A 21,637-nucleotide genomic window follows, 5' to 3' on the forward strand; every position below is an offset into this window, starting at 1 on the left:
ATACATACATACATACATACATACATACATACATACATACATACATACATACATACATACATACAGACAGACAGACAGACAGACAGACAGACAGACAGACAGACAGACAGACACATCATACAGACGTCCCGTATAAGCTCTTTTTGGTATTTATACATACACCAAATATGAGCTAAAAATGACCCTTACTCCGATTCCTCAGGCTCACCTCGTCATTTTAAACTGGATAGCTCCCTTATCGAAAACCCGTCTTAAGGGTCTACCTTAAAAGGAAGCACAACATCGTCAGACTGTGCAAATAAATTGACAAGCACAAGGGTTGTAAGCTGTAAAAGCATTTATTGGCTTTATTTTGTAAAGATTTCCAAATTAAGCAAATAAATTCATATTGCTAGTTCTAGGCCAACTACGAAAATCGCGCGAAAAGACCATACTCCCAAATATTACGCTGTTGAACTCAATGATTAATGTTTCAATCTGTTATATCAAGAGATCATTGGCTAAAACTACACAGTCAAATCGAAAAGTTATGGCATTCGATAAAGAGCTAGCTAAGATTTTCACCTCTCCCTAGATTCTCATAAACAAGGAAGTTTAATTCTTCAGAAGTCAACGTCGAAAAATTATTTTCTCCAATCCAATCATTGGTGACTCGATAGCGAGGGATACGACAAACGCCACGGCGTAGGACAGAACAAGATTTGCCACGAAGTAATAAATCTATGATACGAGAAAAACAAAACATAAACCAACAGGTGATTAGGCATTGATCGTCGCACAGAATAGATAACAGTATCAAACAAACATTAATGGAACCAATAAAGAAGAGATGTCAAAATCCAATTAATAATCCAATTAATAATCCAACAAGAAGAGCTAGAATGTTTGATGTCCACGTTGATCATTTTTCTTTTTCAAAAAACAAAAACATGAAAGACTGACGAGCAATGAGCACTCGCCTGAAGACTGTTGGATCAACGAAAATTTTAAAATACGCTACAAAAAGCTCAACTCACCATGTTCAGTTCTGTGTAATTTATCACCGTTTTTCTACTCCAATAGTAGAGGTACATGACGATTGGATGGACCAAGTATGCACAGTAAGTCAGACGAGACAGTGGACTCCAGGCATTCCATGATAAAAGACTATCAACAGGTCCTGTGGTAATGATGAAACATTACTGTTCATGAGGAACCACATTGTAACATGCGACGAAAGTCAAACTGCAATTTTTCATTTGCGAAAGTAACTTGGTAAATGGATTCTGTATATAACATCTATGAGGTGATATGTCCGTTTTGAACGTAGCGTAAAATTTGATGCCGCCACAAAATTGCTCAGGATAATAATATCCTATTTTATGAAACATCTCAACCACTATATCTACCGTGATTCGCCAATGTAAGGCCATGAAGGTCATTTTACACTGCTGATACGCATGCGCGAGAGAACCTCGAACAGGTTTACAGTGAGCAAAATATCAAGTATTAAAGGGACAAAGTCGGCCATTTTTTCATGAATTTTGATTGATACGAGATACAACTTATATTGTTCTACATGTTGAAAGATACTGAATGAATGGGTGACCATGCATATATTCGACTCCGGTTTTAGACGCGATAAATGATTCCGTCGCGAATGAATATGATGGAATCATTTATCGTGTCTAAAAACGGGGTCGAATATATGCATGGTCACCCATTCATTCAGTATCTTTCAACATGTCTAAAACCGGGGTCAAATATATGCATGGTCACCCATTCATTAGTATCTTTCAACATGTCAAACAATAGAAGTAATATCTCGGATCAAACAAAATTCATGAGAAATGGCCGACTTTGTCCCTTTAATGTCGACAACCACTTATGCAGAACCAGGGACTAAGGACAGCCGCTTTAAAATTTATGGCATGCAGATTCAATAATCGTCACCTCCATTTCCAGTAGCGCAGGCGAATATGACCCAGGCGACGGCCGTGACGAAAGCAAAGCTGGTGACGGATTTGTAAAGTGCTGCAACCCATTGGTCTGGATGATTCCCTTGTAAGGCTGGATACTGGCCATAGACCACGGCAAGGCCACTTCCGATAGCTACACACCACATGATCAAATTAAACCACTGAAAATATACAAACATTATTGGTTTGTTTTTATGTTTGTTTGAAAGTCAGTGTTGAAAATGAACATAACTTATGTTCTAATTGCGTTTTGAAATGTTAAATTATGAATAACTCTACAGAATGTACAACTGAAGGAATGAGTTTTGTTTCTCGTTTCTTGTTTCTATAATGTTGACGTTGCGATAACACGTGCTATTCAACTTTTTATTTGGTACGGGGAAATGTCAGAAATATGAAATAGACTTGAAACAGAAAATATATTGAGACTCTACAGCTGTAACAGTCATATTTTGAAGGGTCTCGCAAAATCACAGTATTGCCAACTCGCTTGCTTTTTTGTTAAATCTGTCTTCTTAAAAGTCATCTGCTGAGCTTGATTTTTGACATAACCTGGCTTGTTAGGTATTAATAGAAAGGTAATTTACTAGTCTTTAAAATGACATATTGTAATATGCAATGTCTTGTTTAGGTTTCGTGAAATAGGACCAAAGCTTACCCCATACCCCAAGGTTTACACAGCAAATTACTGCAAATCTGAAACTCTACCATTTTTTACAATTTATTAACTTTATATACCAAAGGCAATGCTTGTATGCAATCTATGAAATATGTGTTTTTGTTAAAAAAGTATGTTACAAATATGAAATTAACTTTTAACAGGAACATAATATGATTTTGTAGCCTTTTGGATCATATTTGGAAGGGTACCCAGGTATCAGGGCAAATTTGCCGAAACACATACATTTGCAATATATGGGTTCCCCCTCCAAAAATGATCCAAATGGCTACTAAATTGTATCATCTTCCCGTTAAAAGTTAATTTTATACTTGTGACATACTTTTGTAACAAATAAATCAGATTTTAAACAAGAACTGCCTTTTGTATTATGTGCAGCAAAAATGGTAGAATTTAAGATAAGCTGTAATTTGCAATTTGAACTTTTTGGGTATGGGGTAAAGTTTGACCATATTCCAGGAAAACTATGAATGACATTGTATATTACAATATGTCATCTTCAAGAAGAATAAATTTCCCTACTAATGATACCTCACAAACCAGGTTGTGTCACAAAATAAGTTCAGCAGATGACTTACAAGAAGAAGAATTTAATAAAAAAATGTGCCAGTTTGCGGTACTGCGATTTTGCATTTCCTTCAAATATGGCTGTTACAACTATACAGTCCAAATATTTTTTCTGTAAAAGTCTATTTCACATTTCTGACATGACCCAGTACCATATACAATAGATTTAATACCGAAACAGAGCTATTTTTATCATGTCTAGCTTAAAATTCACGGAATTTGATCACGTTATCTATGACAGTACTTTCAATATAAACCTTGAGGTATGGGGTACGTTTTGGTCATATTCCATGAAAACAATACAAGATATTGCCTGTTACAATATGTCATTGTAAAGACTATTTAATTGCCTTGTCAATGATACTAAACAAACCCGGTTATAATCAATAACAAGCTCATTAGATGACTTATAAGATGACAGATTTAACAAAAACGCATGCGAATCAGGAATACTGAGATTTTGCTGTACCCTTCAAAATACAGCTGTTACAGCTATAGAATCCCAATATTTTTTCTGTTAAAAGTTCATTTCATATTTCTGATATGGCCAAGTACAAAATAAACAGATTTCATACAAAAATTGCCTAATTTTTTATGTCTGCGTAAAAAATTGCTTGAATTTGACATTGGCTATGACAGTAGTTTTCGATGTAAATTTTGGGGTATGGGGTAAGTTTTGGTCATATTTCATAAAAATCTGTACAAGATATTGCATGTTACAATATGTCTTTTTAAAGACTAGTACATTTTCTTACTAATGATACCTAACAACTTACATTATATTCTATAAGAAGCGCAGCAGATAACTTAAAAGACGATAGATTCAACAAAAATGCACGCCAGTCAGGAATACTGAGATTTTGCTGTACCCTTCAAAATCTGACTGTTACAACTACAGAATTCCAATCTTTTTTCTGTTAAAAGTCTATTTTATATTTTTGACATGACCCATTACCGAATGAAATACATTTCATACAAATAAATGCCGGAATTTATATGTCTAGGTAAAGAAAATGGTAGAATTTGATTTTAGCTATGACTGCAATTTTCAATGTAATTTTGGGGTATGGGGTAAGTTTTGGTCATATTTCATGAAAACTATAGAAGATATTACATATTCCAATATGTCATTTTAAAGATTAGTTAATTATCTTTCTAATAATACCTAACAAACCAGGTTATATTCAAAAACAAGCTCAGCAGATAACTTATAAGAAGACAATTTTAACAAAAATGCATGCAAATCTGCAACACTATGATTTTGCGGTACCCTTCAAAATATGACTGTTACAGATGTAGATTCCCAATATTTTTTCTGTTAAAAGTCTATTTCATATTTCTGACATGTCCCTGTATCAACTAAAATAGATTGAATAGCAAAAACGGCCAGATTTTATATATCTAGGTAAAAAATGGTAGAATTTGGTTTTAGCTATGACTGAAATTTTCAATGTAAACTTTGGGGTAAGGGGTAAGTTTTGGTTATATATCATGAAAACTATAGAAAATATTGCATGTTACAATATGTCATTCTAAAGATTAGTAAATTATCTTTCTAATGACACCTAACAAACCAGGTTATATTCAAAAACAAGCTCAGCAGATAACTTATGAGAAGACAGTTTTAACAAAAATGCATGCAAATCTGCTACACTATTATTTTGCGGTACCCTTCAAAATATGACTGTTACAGCTGTAGATTCCCAATATTTTTTCTATTAAAAGTCTATTTCATATTTCTGACATGTCCCTGTATCAAATAAAATAGATCTCAGACATAGCATTGCATTTTTTATTATGCCTAGCTAAAAAATTGGTAGAATTTGAGATTTTCTGTAATTTGTAATGTTAAATTTTGGGGTAAGGGGTAAGTTTTGGTTATATTTGACAAAAACTGTAGAAGATATTGCATAATGCAATATGTCATCTTAAAGAGGAATAAATTCCCTTTCTAATGATACCAAACAAGTGAGGTTATGTTAAAAATGAGCTCAGCACATGACTTACAAGAAGACAGATTTGACGAAAATGCATTTGGCTTGGAAAATCGTGATTTTGCGGTACCTTCAAAACATGACCATAACAGCTATTGCGTCCCTATATTTTTTCTGTTAAAATTCCATTTCGTATTCTAGGGATCCCAAGGGTTCTGAAAAATACAGATTTGTTATCCTGTGGGGGGGGGTGCACGTAGACCCCTCTAGCCACGGACTACTATTAATTTGCTCACTGACAGACCGTTTCCTACGTCCACTCGTGCCGTGACTTTCCCTGTGTGCACTTACACCCACCCGCACCCATTCATACTCACACTCCCTAAAAGCCTACTGACACGGAACGCACTGAACGCAGCTCAGCCCACTCACGAAGCATTCTAGGCAATGAAGATAACATTATATTCTCATTCGACTGATTCTGTATTCATAAACTTAAATATGTCTTCCACATCTTTGACCTATTTGGTAGCACTATATCCACTAAATCAAATGCTTTTTTGGCTTACTATACAAGATTAATGGCACACTATAGGGGTATAGTAGGAATATTTTACACCAGCCTCACTGGATATGGTAGAAACTACATTGGAATTTCAAACAACTCATTCATCGACCTTAGGGACGGACCATTAAATCTTGGGAGGTGGAGGTGGTCACAATCAGACTGTGAGTATTTTTTTTAAATTGTAAATTGTTGAATTTTTTTTCCAAGTCAGTCACGATATGCAATATTTTTATAAGTAAACTGTCAGATTTATCATTTTTTGCCTTCTGAATTCTGATTTTATTTTTCTATTTTGCAAACTAGTCTGAAGATTTTTTCCTAATTTTTTGCTTTGTGAATTTTTTTCCTGTTTTTGACCACCCCCTCCCAAGATCTGATGGTTCATCCTCCGGATGCTTAATAGAGAAGCACAGGTCTATAAATCGATTAATTGAACCGTCTACCTGGTTTATTTTGACTTTCCGTCCGTCAAGTCGACAGAGTACATAACCGAGATAGATACCGACCAAGTAGGACTGCAGATGACCCCAAGGTGTTGGATAAATGTAATCGCCACCAGGCGGTAGGTTATCGTTGTAAAAACTGTAAAAGTTTTGGAAGAAGGAAGTAGTTTTGCATGTCACTGAATAGAATACGATTTTTGAATAGTTGAACGTGCAACCAAGCAAAACAGAGGTCAACAAAGAAGGCAAGTAGCGACAGAGCTATTGTCATAGTACACATACCTACCTACATTATCAAAACCTACCTATCGATACATACATACGCACATACATACGCACATACATACGTACATACATACGTACATACATACATACATACGTACGTACGTACGTACATACATACATACATACATACATACATCGGACCGGGCACAAATGATGTTGTCTTGAAAAATTGGTACTGTAATTCCGATATTATTATGGTAGGAGAACACAAACAAAACAGAATACTGGAATTGCATCAACAGTTACAGTTGATGGACATTATGTAACCCATAGCTCGAGAAATTGTAAGCCTAAAATAATGCTATCTTCTAATTAAGCTTTGCACTTGTCATCATGTTTTGTTAACCGTATAATAAGGGAAATATCAAAAACTGATACTGCAGTCGAGCAAGTAAATTAGTTAGCACATCTGATTCAGAGGAAATAAGTAATAGTTACGTTGGATCATTTGGTACGGCATAGCCATAGTACGTTGCCAGTACCGCCACGATTGAAATGGAAATCACTGTGGAAATTCCTACAGTAAAGGTGCCAACTTTTGGTGATCTGTGTGGAGAAAGGAAATGAATGTTGACGTTTTTGTAGCAGCAGTCACACACAGTACTATTAACAACAAAACGGGAGTCTAATAACCGAAAAACACATACAAGCGCATCAAAACATCCATCGATATACTGTACAATTTGGAAGTTGGACATTTTAACTTTAAAGATGTTGCATTAAAATTTGCAACTTCGACTGCAAAGACAATTTTGAATTCGTGCTCATGATAGAAATATGTAAGAAAAGTGTTTGTTCGGTTTCAGTTCTTTTTAACGGGTCTACCCATGAAGGAACATTCTTTCGTCTGAGAGAAATTGTCATTAATAAGTATCATGCACAGCTGTTTGATTTTAAATTTTCCGGTGTGTATGTTTATTTGAATGATAATTTACATGTTGACACGCTACGGATTATTTTGATTGAGACAAGTTACGTAAGTTGACTTACTTGTAAAGCAGAATGATGAAGAATGGACTAAGGATAAAAAGTTGCATATCACAACAGAGATACCAAACCCATCCCATGCACTAGGGGTATGCAAATAAACAAAGCAACAACAAATATAAATGAATAAATAAACTAATACAAATAACTTTGTACATGATTCAAATCGATCAGTTTTACAGTATTTAGTTAAACTTGATTAACAGAGATAAAGGTGCATATTTTCTAGCATGTCTGTATGTTTATCTATTAAACAGATTTGAGATAAAGTTTATGCACTAGGTGGATATGAATATTAAAATAGCCAAAAGAATTATTGCATACTTTGCAATCTAATTAAATCAAGTACACGTCCATCCGAACATTTGATTTTTCCACTTTTTACACTACAATCCCACATGATAAACTGGTGAAATGCTGGTGAAACAAGCCTTCTTTCACAAGAATTGCAGTCGTAGATACCAGTACATTGTCATCACAAGCAATGGAGGATATTTGAGTAACAACACTGATGCCAAACATGAATACACTGATGAGGAAGTTACTAAGATGCTGACAACATATTCATCAAATTTGCAGGCATGGTATTTAGGCAAACTGTGGGCATTCCAATGGGAACAAACTGTGCACGACTTCTTGCAGATTTGATTTCATATTCATAAGATGCCGAGTGTATGTAATCTTTAAATAAATCTTGGTGTAAAAGAAATGCAAATCGTGTTAACAACATAGACAGATACATTGATGATCTTTTCAGTTTGAACAATCTCAGTATATCAATCTATATCCATCCTATTTATCCAGATGAGTTAGAGATAAAATAAACAACAGAACGTGAGAATTCGGCTTCATATTTTGATCGTTTTTTTCTAAATAAAACAGAACTCTGAAAATGATATACGAAATTTGGTCATCACTTTGAGAGACTTGCAGAGAGTCGTACGTTTAAACGTAAAAGTCACATTTGATCGCTATTTGATGCTCAGTTTCAGAGATGAGAATTTTTGGCGAAAATACAACGAAAACTTGAATATGCGAGTTTTGTGCTACTGTTAATACAAATTAGGGAAGGCAATCCTAAGAAGTTACTTATCGAATTCGAAAATCTACCAAAGCAGTTGCATCAGAGAAAATGAAGTTTGACTGAATATAACAAAAACAAAGGCTTAAAAATGTACATGCCAATGTCCTCATAAGAACAATTAATATACGTTCGGTCATCCTGAGAGCGTCTCTGGCGGCAGAATTTAAATTCCGACTGCTTCACTAAGTTCACATACACGGCAATACGACGACGTTATTCATCACCGCAGGTTTTAGACAGTGCTTTAGACAAATGCCATATTGGATAGACAAGGCAATTTGTAGAGGCTGTCAACAATACTTAAATGAACAGCGACTCTTTCCGGCACGAGGTAACACTGAAGTAGTATTAAGAGGATCTCAAATACAACATGGTTTAATTTACCCCTTTTTGATACCATGGTATTACATGTGAGAACTATCACTGACAGTAAACACACATTACATTTTACCTCGATTTTTTAACATTTTTACGGTGGAAATTTGAAAACAATCAAGTTCATATTACATGTAAGGTGCTATTTAGACTCTACACTGACCTCTCATAGTCAATTTTGTATTAAATTATAAATACATGCTAATCTGTCCTGTTTGCGTAAGACTTTCATCCCTGCTACAGCAAATAAATATGAGAAAGAATACGTACGTGGCTGGTAGTCGGAGGCCATGGATGCAAGTTATTGAAGTAGAAAATCGTAGCCCACCAATAATCCTGGCAAACTTTTTGAGAACCTAATATGTATTGATCATGTACTGGACCACTTCCGAGGTACAACATCAGCGTAGACCATATCAACAACATCAGTCCAAACGCAGGGGTGAGACGCCACCAACGATGAAAGTAGAACAGGAGCCAATTCAATCTGCCTTTGGTTTTATGTAACTGTTTTAATGTGAGATAGCTTACAAGGCAGCCACTGCAAGATGAAAATATCCATACCATGTTGACTTTGAAATTACTTTCCTACGTGTGACAGATTTTGTTTGATGTGTAATAAATTATTATCTACGTTTTCGAATCCGCGCACAGAAATCTTGCATAATTCACCAGCACATAAAATTGTTGTTTAAGTTTTTGCCATTTTTTTTGAAACATGAAGGTTTATTTTCCGTTACCCTAGTAGCGACAATGACATTTTTCTAGATGTCCATGTCGATTGTTACAATAGGATAAATTTCCTGACAGGGATACAACTGCAAAATATAGTAAAAGCCCCATAAAGATATATGAGAAGTACTGATAAACCAAATGCCAAATATCTCCATATGATAGGCATAAGTCCGATAACAATGTCGCTGATAAATGAGCAAAACATTGACAAGAATTATATCACAATGACCCGGTGTAAGAATGACGTAACTCATGTTTTGGTCAAAATTGAGTTTTTGATATATTTTGTTCGGGAATGTATAATACATCTTTTGTGAAAATTTTGAGTAAAAAAGTCAACATAACTTATGTTGCAATAGGGACGTAACTTGAGTTACGGCCCTTTACACGATAAAGTCCATGCAAGAAGGAGAATTTCAGTAGTTATGTCTGTTTTGCACGAGCAAAATGTAAAAAAAGAAACTGTAAGGAACACCTTATAACGATGATGCTATTCATATAATATATATATATATATATATATATATATATATATATATATATATATATATATATATATTATATATATATATTATATATATATACTATTTATATAATTATATATCTCTGACATTACCCTTTACCCATAAAACCATTAACTACCAAAAAATTGAATTTTAGAGTTAGAGGCTTTTAAAACCTTTATTCCCCTCTAACTCAGTTTGTGAAAAACATGAGCTACGCCCCTCTTGCACCAGGCCATCGACGTAAGCCTAAATCGGGGCCTCAGAGCGACCTAGCCTTTCCTACTAACGTCAGTGATGAACCAAAATTACGTTGTCGGGATAAACGTGCGGAAGACACACATGAGCAATGAACAACTGCAAGATTGTGAACATTGATGGTCATCGCATTCATCTGGAAAATGAGAGAAAGCCACTGTTGAATAGTTTAGGGAATTTCGCTATGTTGTGGATACAGGGCTACTCCTTTGATGTAAAGCAATATATTCTCAGAATCTTTTAGGTCTACATAAACTACACGATGGCCGAATGTATGGGTATTCTGTCCTATAGGTCCTAGCTGGTGAAACTGTTCGTAGGATTTATGTTTTCTATACTTTATCCATTCTGAAACTGGGGAATAATAACAAGTCGATTTTACTTCAAATAGGAATACATACAGGATATTGAGATATAATTATGTGACCTGTAGGAGCTTACCTAAGGAGGAAAAAAGTGTCCACTCCGAAAGCACCATTTGACAATCCAAGATACGAGAATCGTGTAATAGCCTCAGTTAAAGGGTACTTGTAGCCTCCTGTTAAAACGAAAATAAATGTAGTCGGTATAAGTATACCGACGAGAACTATACAAAATATGCATCTGTTAAGGTGGCGGTAAAGGCTAGAGCGTCAGTTATAAACTTCAATAAAACTATTAAAATATAAAAGTAGTCAACATTCTCTGAGGAATAAAAAAACAAGACATTTAGGGTCAAGGCATTGCAGAGTTATAGCCTGTTGAAACTTCTGAAAAACCGACCAAATAAGAGGAAGTTGGGGAGTCCTTAGTGTATTAACTATGGTAGAGGTCCTCTAGCTTTTAAAAAAATGTTTGAAAAGGGAACGTAATTTTTTGCTGTTTTTCAGGAAAGTTTGACAAGGCAGTGCTTGCATTCAGAATGCGTGACTGCTATCGTAATGCATTTTTAGATTCTTTGAGTGTAAAAGAGGTGTCAAAAGTGCGATTAACCAAAAAGACTGCTCTGTGACTTCAAAAGAGGGGTGCAAATATGGCTTGTTTTCAACCTTTTGACAGAATAACAATTTCCCTACATAATTTTATGCCAATTTAATCCAACCTTTGAAATGAGATATGGACATGGAATTTTTACAGCCTATGAACAAGGTTACAGACAAGATGACTATGGCACAATTTTCCTGTATTTATAGTAATGTTTGAAAAATCACATTTTGAAATTTGAAAGAATTTTTAAATAATTTTTTGATATGTAAATCCATGAAAAATCATAAAAACAAATTTTATTTACAAATCCTGCCGAAAACATCTTACAATTAATAGTGTCAATATATTTATAACTAATTTGGTAGTATTAAGTACTATCCAATTATTATTAAATTCAAGTATGTAAAACAATATGAAAATTAAATTTTAATATTGACTCGTGTCATATTTCAAAATCATGGCTGCAAATATACATTTTTATATTCTTTGGAGAAAGCATTAAGTAAGGGAGTTATCCTGAAATTTGAACTTAATATCTTGATTCTAACACTTGAAACTTGACATTAACTCTGAGAAAAGAATTGGTGCAAAAATAGCCTTTACCGCTACCTTAACAATGTCATAAAGAACAGACGTACTGGATAACGTTGACCATTTTCAGACGCCCAAAGCGCTATGAATCCTGCGTGCGCCTCTTCGCTTTCATGTTCGGTCGGTTCCAAGGAACCAATCAGACGGCTGCTAGAAAATGTCTCACGCTCCGAACGAGTGGTTGCACTATCAAAAGGGTTCCGAGGTTGCTATGAATTTGGTGAGATAATGTTGACATTCCACTAAAACGGTCAGTAACCCAGACACAAAGGTATAACAGTATTGTTATAATGACAATATCGCATAAGGCGCAAGCGATGCATTCTAACACCATTCTGCACCGCGCATCGCATGGTCTTATTTTTATTGGTTTTCTAGCTCATGTTAATATTTTTTGAATCGCCTTTTCATTTGAACAACGGAAGATCTTCATTTCACGAGGTATCGCACAACTTAGAACAGTTAGCGACACAAGGAGACATCGAATGCACACCCATGCACCCATCCATCACCCACCCATCAACACAGCCACACGCACCTACATACACACCTCTACCTACCTACCTACCCACCTACACACCTACCTAGCTACCTAGCTACCAACCTACCTACCTTCCTACCCACACGCAAATACATACATGTACGCATGAATAAATACATACGATACTAGAAATTCAGGCAGAAAGGCAAACAGAGTGGCCGTGGATTTTCCGTACATCAACTAAAGATCTAATAGATTTTTATGACAAATCGGAGATAAAACTACGAACCTATAACCGATAACGAAAAATAGTACGAATGTCCAAGAATGACCCACATCATGCTGATCACTCGAATTCCATTGATCGACGAGATCGTTCCGGCATTACCCGAGCTTGTGCCGAGAAGTTTTCGACCATTGGTGACGACAGAAAACGATATTAGGATTCTGCCCAGAACACCTACAAAAGGAAAAATTGAAAATAATTGAACAATATGTTTAAACGGAGAACTTATGGAGTCATCCTTTACGTAGGAAGTGAGACGGAGTGTACATTTGTGGCTATTGTGCTACCTATAGTGAGCCTATATCGCTTCCTGACGGTATTCGGTATTGTAGAATTATTTTCGTAGTTAGTATGTCATTCATTTTGATAATCCTGTAAGTATTCTAATTTTACATCTCGCGTTTGTGAAATATCTTAGTCGAAATGAGTTTCACATGATATTAACAAAAAAGCAAGACAGTGCACTATATCCATACCTGGTCTTCTCTTCTTGAGTTCTTCTGCCGTGGACTTATTTTTTATCAGTTCTTCTTTTATTGTGTCCATGTTAGCGATCTCTTCACTTCTTTTGATCTTTCGTTTGAGGTTCCATTGCCATATAACATCGTATGAAGTGCCGAGCACCATCAAACCAGCTACAACACTACATATGGCACTGATGAGGAAGCATATGGCGCATGAACGAAACTGATGAAACATCCGAACTGGTGTCAACTATCCAGGTATTAAACACAAAAAAATTTAGATCTATTCCCGTTTGGCAGGTTTTACAGGCAGAAATAAACCTTTGATTTAGTGATTTAGTGACTGAGTATATGACCATATAGCCTACTGAATGAAATGACTGTTTACCGTAATATATGAGCTTGCTTTATGTCGATAAATACGTACGAGTGATAAATCACTCTACCCATGCCCGGTGGCGATACTCATGTGTGGTTTTTTTTCTGTGTCATAGTAGGAGTTTCCGTATTCCAAAAGGGAAAATAAATACTAGACTATTCTCAGTATAATACCAGCAACAACAACACCATGAGCAAGTTACCGAAAAGAAACTGATATTCCCTGTTTAACTGGTTAATTTTGTTATTAATTCAACTAAAACAAGGATAACCCGCGAATATCACTTGAGGCGCATTAAATTTGTTTTGGCCGATTAACATGCCTTTTGATTCTAGATTCAACTAACCTGACCAATCTTACAAATTCAAAACGGAAAATGAAAATGAGGTGAATAAGTATCTTACATGGCGATGTAATCTCCTGTCCTGAAGGGAATGTCTTTGACGCAGTATACATTATTGGGCTCTGCTAAGCCAGCTGTATTAGAAGAACGAAATTGCTCCATGTAAAGTTTTTTTGTTATATTTATGTTGTAATAAATAGATAAACGAATGTTGCGACAGAGACAGAGTATCTGTAAGTATTCATGTATTTGTGTGTCTTCCATGTTGTCTGTCTGTTTGTCCGTCTGTCTGTATGTCTACAGAAATTCCTGGGTTAACGTAATCGGAGAGAGAGAGAGAGAGAGAGAGAGAGAGAGAGAGAGAGAGAGAGAGAGAGAGAGAGAGAGAGAGAGAGAGAGAGAGAGAGAGAGAGAGAGAGAGAGAGAGAGAAAGAGGAGAGAGAGAGAGAGAGAGAGAGAGAGAGAGAGAGAGAGAGAGAGAGAGAGAGAGAGAGAGAGAGAGAGAGAGAGAGAGAGAGAGAGAGAGAGATTGGAGCGATTTAGGTAGGGAGGAGGGAGGGACGGGGAGCGAGAGGGAGGGAGGGAGAGATTGACTAATAGAAACACTATCAAACAGACTGGCAGACGGAGAGGTAGAATCTGATGTTGTTCGATCGATCGATCGACAGATAGGTAGTAAGCTAAAGTTAACCTGGTGGCTAGTTAGCTTGCTAGTTAGATAGATAGACACAATGTTATGATACTTATCAATGTTATAGGCAGTTTTACTTACCTTCATATAAAATGTATGCTACTTCACTGCTATTGCAACTATCTGGAAAACAAATCCCCCATAACTGAAAAAAAAAATAGAAAGGCGAAGCGATGCAGGGAATGAATACATGTGTATTTCATTTGTGTTTATGAATCTACGTGAAATGCATGCAAAATGTGGAAACTTACATCACTGGACAAGCAGTACATGCCACCAAAAGACCTTTCTTCTGTTGGTTTCACATCACGACAGACTTCGAATAAACCCCAATTCTTGGAGTCGAAAGTGAAGGGGTATTCTCTCACTGTTTGTATTCTAATTCCGAACGATACGACCACTGTAGGCAAAATAACAAAGCCATACAATATGAGAAAAAAACAGCTGTTATCAGCGAGAAATATGAATAATAACCGAATAATCATTTTTCAAGAGGGCATCATGTTCAGCAATGTTTTGGAACAACGATACATATCCGAGATACGCCAATATTTGGTTCACTTCTTGACTTACATTTCATAATCAACTATTCTTACAATATTAAATCCATTTTACAAATACCGCACGATTGTCAAGACACTACTACCTGGTATTCAAGAAATTGAACAGAAGAACAGATGTGATGAATTGCCAGGTTAAAGGCAAGTATACACTTTTTTAAGGTTGAACGCGCCTCGGGGACAGACAATTGGACTTTCAAATTTCTACGATTCTTTACTGATCTACCACTTGTGGGGGCACATTTTAAAGCGCTTGAAGAAAGAAAAACTTTTACCGTCTTAGTTTTTCGAAAATCCAAAATTTAATAATATTATCAAAAGTCAGTTTTGATTCTGTAAAACATCGTATTACTGATTTGCATAATTATCGAATTTTTCTAATTAGGGATATATCTTGATTAACTTCATCAAAGTCGATGAAACCTGCTATGAACATTGAAGATATTATGATAAAGTATTAATGAAAGTTGTTTGTCATTTTTACATCAGCAAGTTACTAATTTGCATATTTAAATAACTTTCCCAATTAGGGATATAAAATTGGAAGGACTCTAAAAAGTTTATGAAACTTGCTACGTATATTGATGAGACAATCGTGTTGAATAAGTGAAAGATATTTTGCATTTTCATGTCAGCTTATTTATAATTTGTATATCTAGTGACCTTTCACAGTTTGTCATACATAGCTTGAAGGACTTGACCAAAGGCAATTATGCTCGCTATATAAATTGGTGAAAGAATGACAGCAGTCAGAGAAATCTAGTATTTTTATTTCAGCTAATTACATATTAATATATTTAATGACCTTTGGAATTAATCTGTGAAGACGATTGTCTATGATGTTGATGCAAACATGTGGCAAAATATTTAAATTCATACAGTATATTGAAGCACGTGAGCATTTTCAGTTGATATTTCTAATGTCAACCATAATTTCTTATTCCACTCTCAAAAGCATGTTGAGATGAACAGTTTTCAGCTTGCCAACTCAGCCTGTACAGACAGCGCTGTAATTGTTGATAAATGAATTTAGGTCCGGACTAGAATTCACTTTAAACAGTAACAGTGCATTTTACACATAGACGCTGATAATTTAAACGATGGATATTTCAACATGGTTCTCTTGGGAGTGGAATATAAGTTGCAATTGACATACAAAATAAAAGGATTGAAAAAAACATCAAAAGTTCGAATTACTGGCCATATAAGGCCTAAGGCTTTTGACAGAGTGAACCATTGGACGCTTTTCAAGAAATTAATTCAACGTAAAATTCTCATTTACCTTGTCAGATTTCTTGTCAAATGGTATCGAACTCAAATTATTATTATTCGTTGGGGTACATGTTTATCTGAGGGTTTTACTGTCACTAACGGTGTAAAGCAAGGTGGTAATTTATCACCAAAGCTCTTTAATATTTAAATTGATAATTTGAGTCTCTTATCAAACTTGAATACTGGCTGTAATATTGGTGGCATTTTTGTTAATCACTTAATGTACGCGGATGATATCTGCTTGATTAGTCCTTCTGTCAACACAAAAGTTAATAGATCTCTGTACTCATTATAGTGATACTCACGACATCATTTCAACAGTAAAAAGACTAACTGTATATATGTGCGTTTTTGCGAATCACAGTACGATTCGGCGCATTCCATGTGTGTATCTGAACGGGGTTAAATTAACCTTTGTTGTTAAGAAAAAACATCTAGGGTTCGTGTTAACTGACCATTTCAGATATGATGATGACATTGAGCGGCAGACGAGATATTTTACGTAGTAGCGAATATGTTAATGAGAAAATTCCACATGTGTACTTTTCATGTTAAATGCATTCTATTTAAAGCGTATTGTTATCAGTTGTGTGGGGGACCAATATGGAATAGCTATTATGCAAATGTCTTGAGAAAATTGAAAGTTGCTTACAATAATGCTGCACGACTGTTCTTGGGTTATGAGAAACGGAGCAGCGCGAGTCTAATGTTTGTATCTAACAGAATAAGCAACTTTGATGCTCTTCAGAGAAATCAGATTAACAGCCTGAGACAAAGACTTTTGAAAAGTAGCAATGCAATTGTACGAAATGTATGTAAATCATTGTATTTCAACTCAGAGATGGAAAAACACTGGAATAAGTAACTTTATGTTGAAATGTCTGTTTAAAAAGAAACCCATTGGATTATGTATGTAGATATAATCAATTTTTCTATCTTTTCAACCATAATTTAATTTTGTAACTGAATTTTCATACTATTGCCTTATTTGACTATTATATGGACGCTCAAGTCCGAAATAAAGATATAATAATAATAATAATAATAATAATAATAATAATAATAATAATAATATAAATTGGACAATTCACTTGAGAGTTGATATTTATTGTTCATTAGACGCATGTTACAGGATCAGAGAATCGCCCTCAAAACAATGCATGAGGTCGCTATCAGTAAATCACAGGATCATATGCAAATGTTGAACTTTCATGTGACCTGAGATAGTTATCAGTTCGATAATTAAATTCAATACAGGCAAATCCTCAAAGATACTGTCACGTGACATGTCACCATCATGGCCAAGTTCGGTGTCCGTGAATTTCGTTTGTTTTCACCTAGCAAATGAAACGTTACAGACCATAATTTAGCATCTCGGATCTGTGTGTCTGAAGTAAGACTTCGGGGAATCTTCGAATGTAGACATGGACGATACCCAAAGGCATTACGCAATCATATTTGAACACGTATTTGATTTGATGAGGACGAGTGCTTAATTTGAATATGCGATAGTTGCTATCATGACGTTGGTCATACCATCACGAGCTTTGCCAATGTCAAAAGGCGCTGTGGGTTTTCTGAATTTGCGTGCGAGCACTTTAACAACAACAAATCTAAGTTCGATATCCAGGATAATTGTTCATAGAAAAAATATTTCAATATTTATTACCCAATGCTATTCCCAGGTCAGATGTGAAGAATCACCATAGACACAAACAATATACAAGTGTACTTTATACAGGTTGGCGTTACACACTCAATCTAGACGAGGTATTTCTGTGAGATATAACAGCAAATATCGTGGATTTCTATTCCCCCAGCCAAATTTTAAGTGCAATGTTTTGTTAGAACCAACAGGCGCATTGGTATATGTGGTATAAAAGACAGGGTAATGTGCAGTCATATAAATAATCAAGCACACATAAATGTACAGATATAATTATTTTACAAAATGTTCATAGTCTCCCCACAGACACCCATGTATATTGACCCGACATTTTTATGAGAAATTCTAATATCATCTTTGTTACACACATATGTGCAATTTTAACAACCTTATTCTAATCAAGTATATTCATATCAGTCATGATAATATATAAATGCATGGTTATAGCTTGTTTAGCGTGTTGGAATATATGTATATATATATATATATATATATATATATATATAGATAGAGAGAGAGAGAGAGAGAGAGAGAGAGAGAGAGAGAGAGAGAGAGAGAGAGAGAGAGAGATGCGAACAGGTCGTGTTGTGTTATTGTTTACATCGACAGAAAGCACAGAAAGAATAGATTTTTTCTGATTTGTAAAAACGTAAAGGGGTACATAATTTTATGCACAGGATTTTCTATAAGAACTTCCTTGATCTTACTTACTTTGCCGGGCGTAGCTTTCAGAATTAGAAAAGTCGTCGGCAAATCTTCGCGTGTCGTTGCCACAGGTAGCGGACAGTTTGTTTGTTGGTCGAGCATCTGAAGGGGTGGCTAACAGAAAATCTCTTAAACGACTAACCATTTCATCGTCGTCTGGTATTTCATCCAAGCTTGGCATGCTTGAAAACTGAACTTCGGCTTCCTTTTTCAATTTCCAGATGCCATCATGTCCCTGAAGTGCCGCGGTAAATCGATGACCGGCCAAGGTGGCGGCAATGGCAAAACAGAGCATCCAGTTGCGAACAGCCATGACTGTATTCGCTGCACTCCACTCGCTCTTTGTGAACGGCAAAAAGGTCACACAAATTGTGTAACACTCGAGATATATCTCTGATATTTGATTCTGATCATATCACTTGCTCGTCTCTACAATCACATCGTAGATGTCCTGCATACCAAAAACGCTTAGGGAGCCATCATTATCTACGGTCTGGGGGTGGAGGACTTTCGTCGGAAATTCAGATATTTCGAGAAACCCCCTGCCAACCATGGTGAATTTGAGTAACCCCCTCTCTAACGCAGAAATTTTGACTGACCCCCCCTCTCCAAATTTAGAAAAGCTTAAGTTAAACACCGATACATGTATTTGTAAAATTTACAAAAATACAGCAATAGTAAAGACCTTTCAAATCCTGATGTACCCTGCTAGATTATCGTTGGTTATCTCATGACGATTGAAAAAGGTGAAACCAACAATATAAAGTGACAACAAAATACGTATAGAGATATAAAAGCTCACGCTATAACTAGTATCCAACAAACAGTATTGTTCAATTTGGATTGGTATCATGACTGGGTTTTCACAAGGATATCTGTCATCTGACTGGGCAGAATTTGAAAGTACAGGGGCGGGGAACATGTGAGAGGCTCAGAGGGAAAGTGTCAGAGAAGGTGTCCCTATCTTGCGTGGAAAATTTTGAGAAATTGATGTGTGCAATGGTACAGTCTGGTGCAATCTGATGCACAGTCTGGTGCAATCTGAGAGGTGTTTTTAATTTCTTGTTTTACTAAGTAAAACTGATAGAACACCCCAAGGGGGAGAGCACGAGAGGGGGTCCCCTCTCGCATTGAAAATTTTGAAAAAATTGATGTGTGTAATGGTGCAATCTGAGAGGAGTTTCAATTTATTTTGCACTCAGTAAAATTGTTTGAAACTGACATTGAACACTGATATTTTTATTACATTTTTTGCATGATCAGTGTTTGAGTCACAATACTCAACAACCAAACAATGGCAATACATTTGAGCAGTTCTCAGTTTGCCAGAGATTGAAGACCAAAGAATATGCAGGAATAGAAAATCTGTGACCTTCTTGTGTCATTTCTCCTGCTGCCAGCTTTTAATGAAAAACCTAAATATGGTATGGTTTAATGTCATAATGATTATTGAACTAGAAGAAGTCAATTGAAATATATGTTTCTGTGATAATAAAGGATTAACAATTCAGTTTTGTCCTAGATTCTGTGAAATTGAGAAATTGATGTGTACAATGGTGCAGTCCAGTGCAATGTGAGAGGTGTTTCCAATTTAGTTTTTACTGGTAAAACTGTTAGAACACTCGAAGGGGAGAGCGCGAGATGGGGGTGTCCCCCTCTCGCATCGGAAATTTTGAGAAATTGATGTGTACAATGGTGCAATCTGAGAGGTATTTTAATTTATATCGCAACAAAAATTGAGTAATCCCCTTCTTCCTCTCCACAGTTTGAGCAACCCCCCTTGAAGTTTTCAATATTTTGAGTGACCCCTCACATTCCTCCGACCCCCGGGCCGTAAATAATGACGGCTCCCTAAACATTCACGCTTTTTTTATTCAGTGCAGCCTTATTTTTATTCGCATCGTTATTGTTCGAAAAGAATGCAAATGATACTAGCCTTTGCCTGTTTTCGGTTGGCTGGGGACGAGGCTTTGGCAAAAATAGGCAAAGCTGATGAGTACGGCAATGTCGCTATGATGATCCACTCAAGAGAGTGTATTAAAGGTATACAGTCACCTGTAATCTAAATATGCCCATATATGGTCAAAGGGGCGTTCCTTGGTATTCAAAATGCCCATGTGAGGGCGCCGTTTTTAAAAAGCGGCCACCCGCTTAAAATCTGTGATTGGTTAGATTTTCTCTGATTTTCTTTTTCCATGGTAACTGTGGCAAAATTTGAACAGGTGACAGTATACCTTTAAACCCAAATGTAAACATGAAAGTCACGACCGTGAAGGGACTGCATTTCCTCTCGGTCTCCCGATAGGCTGCGACAACAGCACTTACAGAATGGAAAGTACATCTTGTAGCAATGTGACAACGATAGTATAGGAAATTGATGTAATTTCTACACCAATAGCAATATTACACAGGTGTTCTAATTAACTTGGAAAGATACTTCTTGTTGCATAGTCTGGCCCGACACTGGGTGATCGAAGAGACTATGCGTTTCTAAATGTGTTTTTCAAAGCTGATATGCGAAACTGACGAAAGGAAGTTGAAAGTAATATGTCTCGGGGACAGACTTTCGGACCGTCAAACCTTTACAATACTTGTTTTTTAGTCTTTCACTTGTGGGAGGGGCTCATTTTAAGCTCATGGAGTAAATAGAGTTTTAAGCGTCTTAATTTTGTGAAAATCGAAAATTTACGTGTCCCCATAGCGTTAACACACCGAGGGATGGCGGCTATTATGAATTTCAGGCGTATGGCGTAATTTGTTTATTTGTATCACATTTTTCGATTTTACCCTTGATCTTAATTCTTAATTTCGAAAGGGCATGGTTTGGTTTTGTACTCAGCAAGTTTAGATTCAGTTG

At 35.9% G+C, this 21,637-nt stretch overlaps 1 protein-coding gene across 1 annotated transcript; it reads right to left on the reverse strand.

The window, feature by feature from the left end:
• Positions 1 to 324: 324 nt before the first annotated feature.
• Positions 325 to 19,150, reverse strand: LOC139115585 (nose resistant to fluoxetine protein 6-like). Its single transcript, XM_070677828.1, has 14 exons — positions 18,787 to 19,150; positions 14,829 to 14,977; positions 14,659 to 14,722; positions 13,948 to 14,020; positions 13,177 to 13,355; positions 12,704 to 12,874; positions 10,818 to 10,914; positions 9,151 to 9,421; positions 7,425 to 7,504; positions 6,873 to 6,980; positions 6,150 to 6,288; positions 1,933 to 2,119; positions 1,017 to 1,159; positions 325 to 720 (listed from the first exon to the last, which is right to left on the reverse strand). Exons 1-14 carry the CDS (start codon positions 19,091 to 19,093, stop codon positions 610 to 612), a joined length of 2,079 nt encoding a protein of 692 aa, XP_070533929.1. The 5' UTR covers positions 19,094 to 19,150; the 3' UTR covers positions 325 to 609.
• Positions 19,151 to 21,637: the final 2,487 nt, after the last annotated feature.

The sequence above is a fragment of the Ptychodera flava genome, chromosome 17, assembly GCF_041260155.1.
Source record: "Ptychodera flava strain L36383 chromosome 17, AS_Pfla_20210202, whole genome shotgun sequence".
NCBI classification, from domain to species: Eukaryota; Metazoa; Hemichordata; class Enteropneusta; family Ptychoderidae; genus Ptychodera; species Ptychodera flava.

Bases quoted from the DNA above. Each gene is read 5' to 3' on its own strand.
- LOC139115585 (XM_070677828.1), bottom strand. From the start codon at position 19,093: ATGGCTGTTCGCAACTGGATGCTCTGTTTTGCCATTGCCGCCACCTTG. The intron at 14,978-18,786 runs GTAAGTAAGATC...TTTTGCCTACAG, and splicing joins TGAAAGCTACGCCCGGCAAA to TGGTCGTATCGTTCGGAATT. The intron at 6,289-6,872 runs GTAACTATTACT...AAACTTTTACAG, and splicing joins GCCGTACCAAATGATCCAAC to TTTTTACAACGATAACCTAC.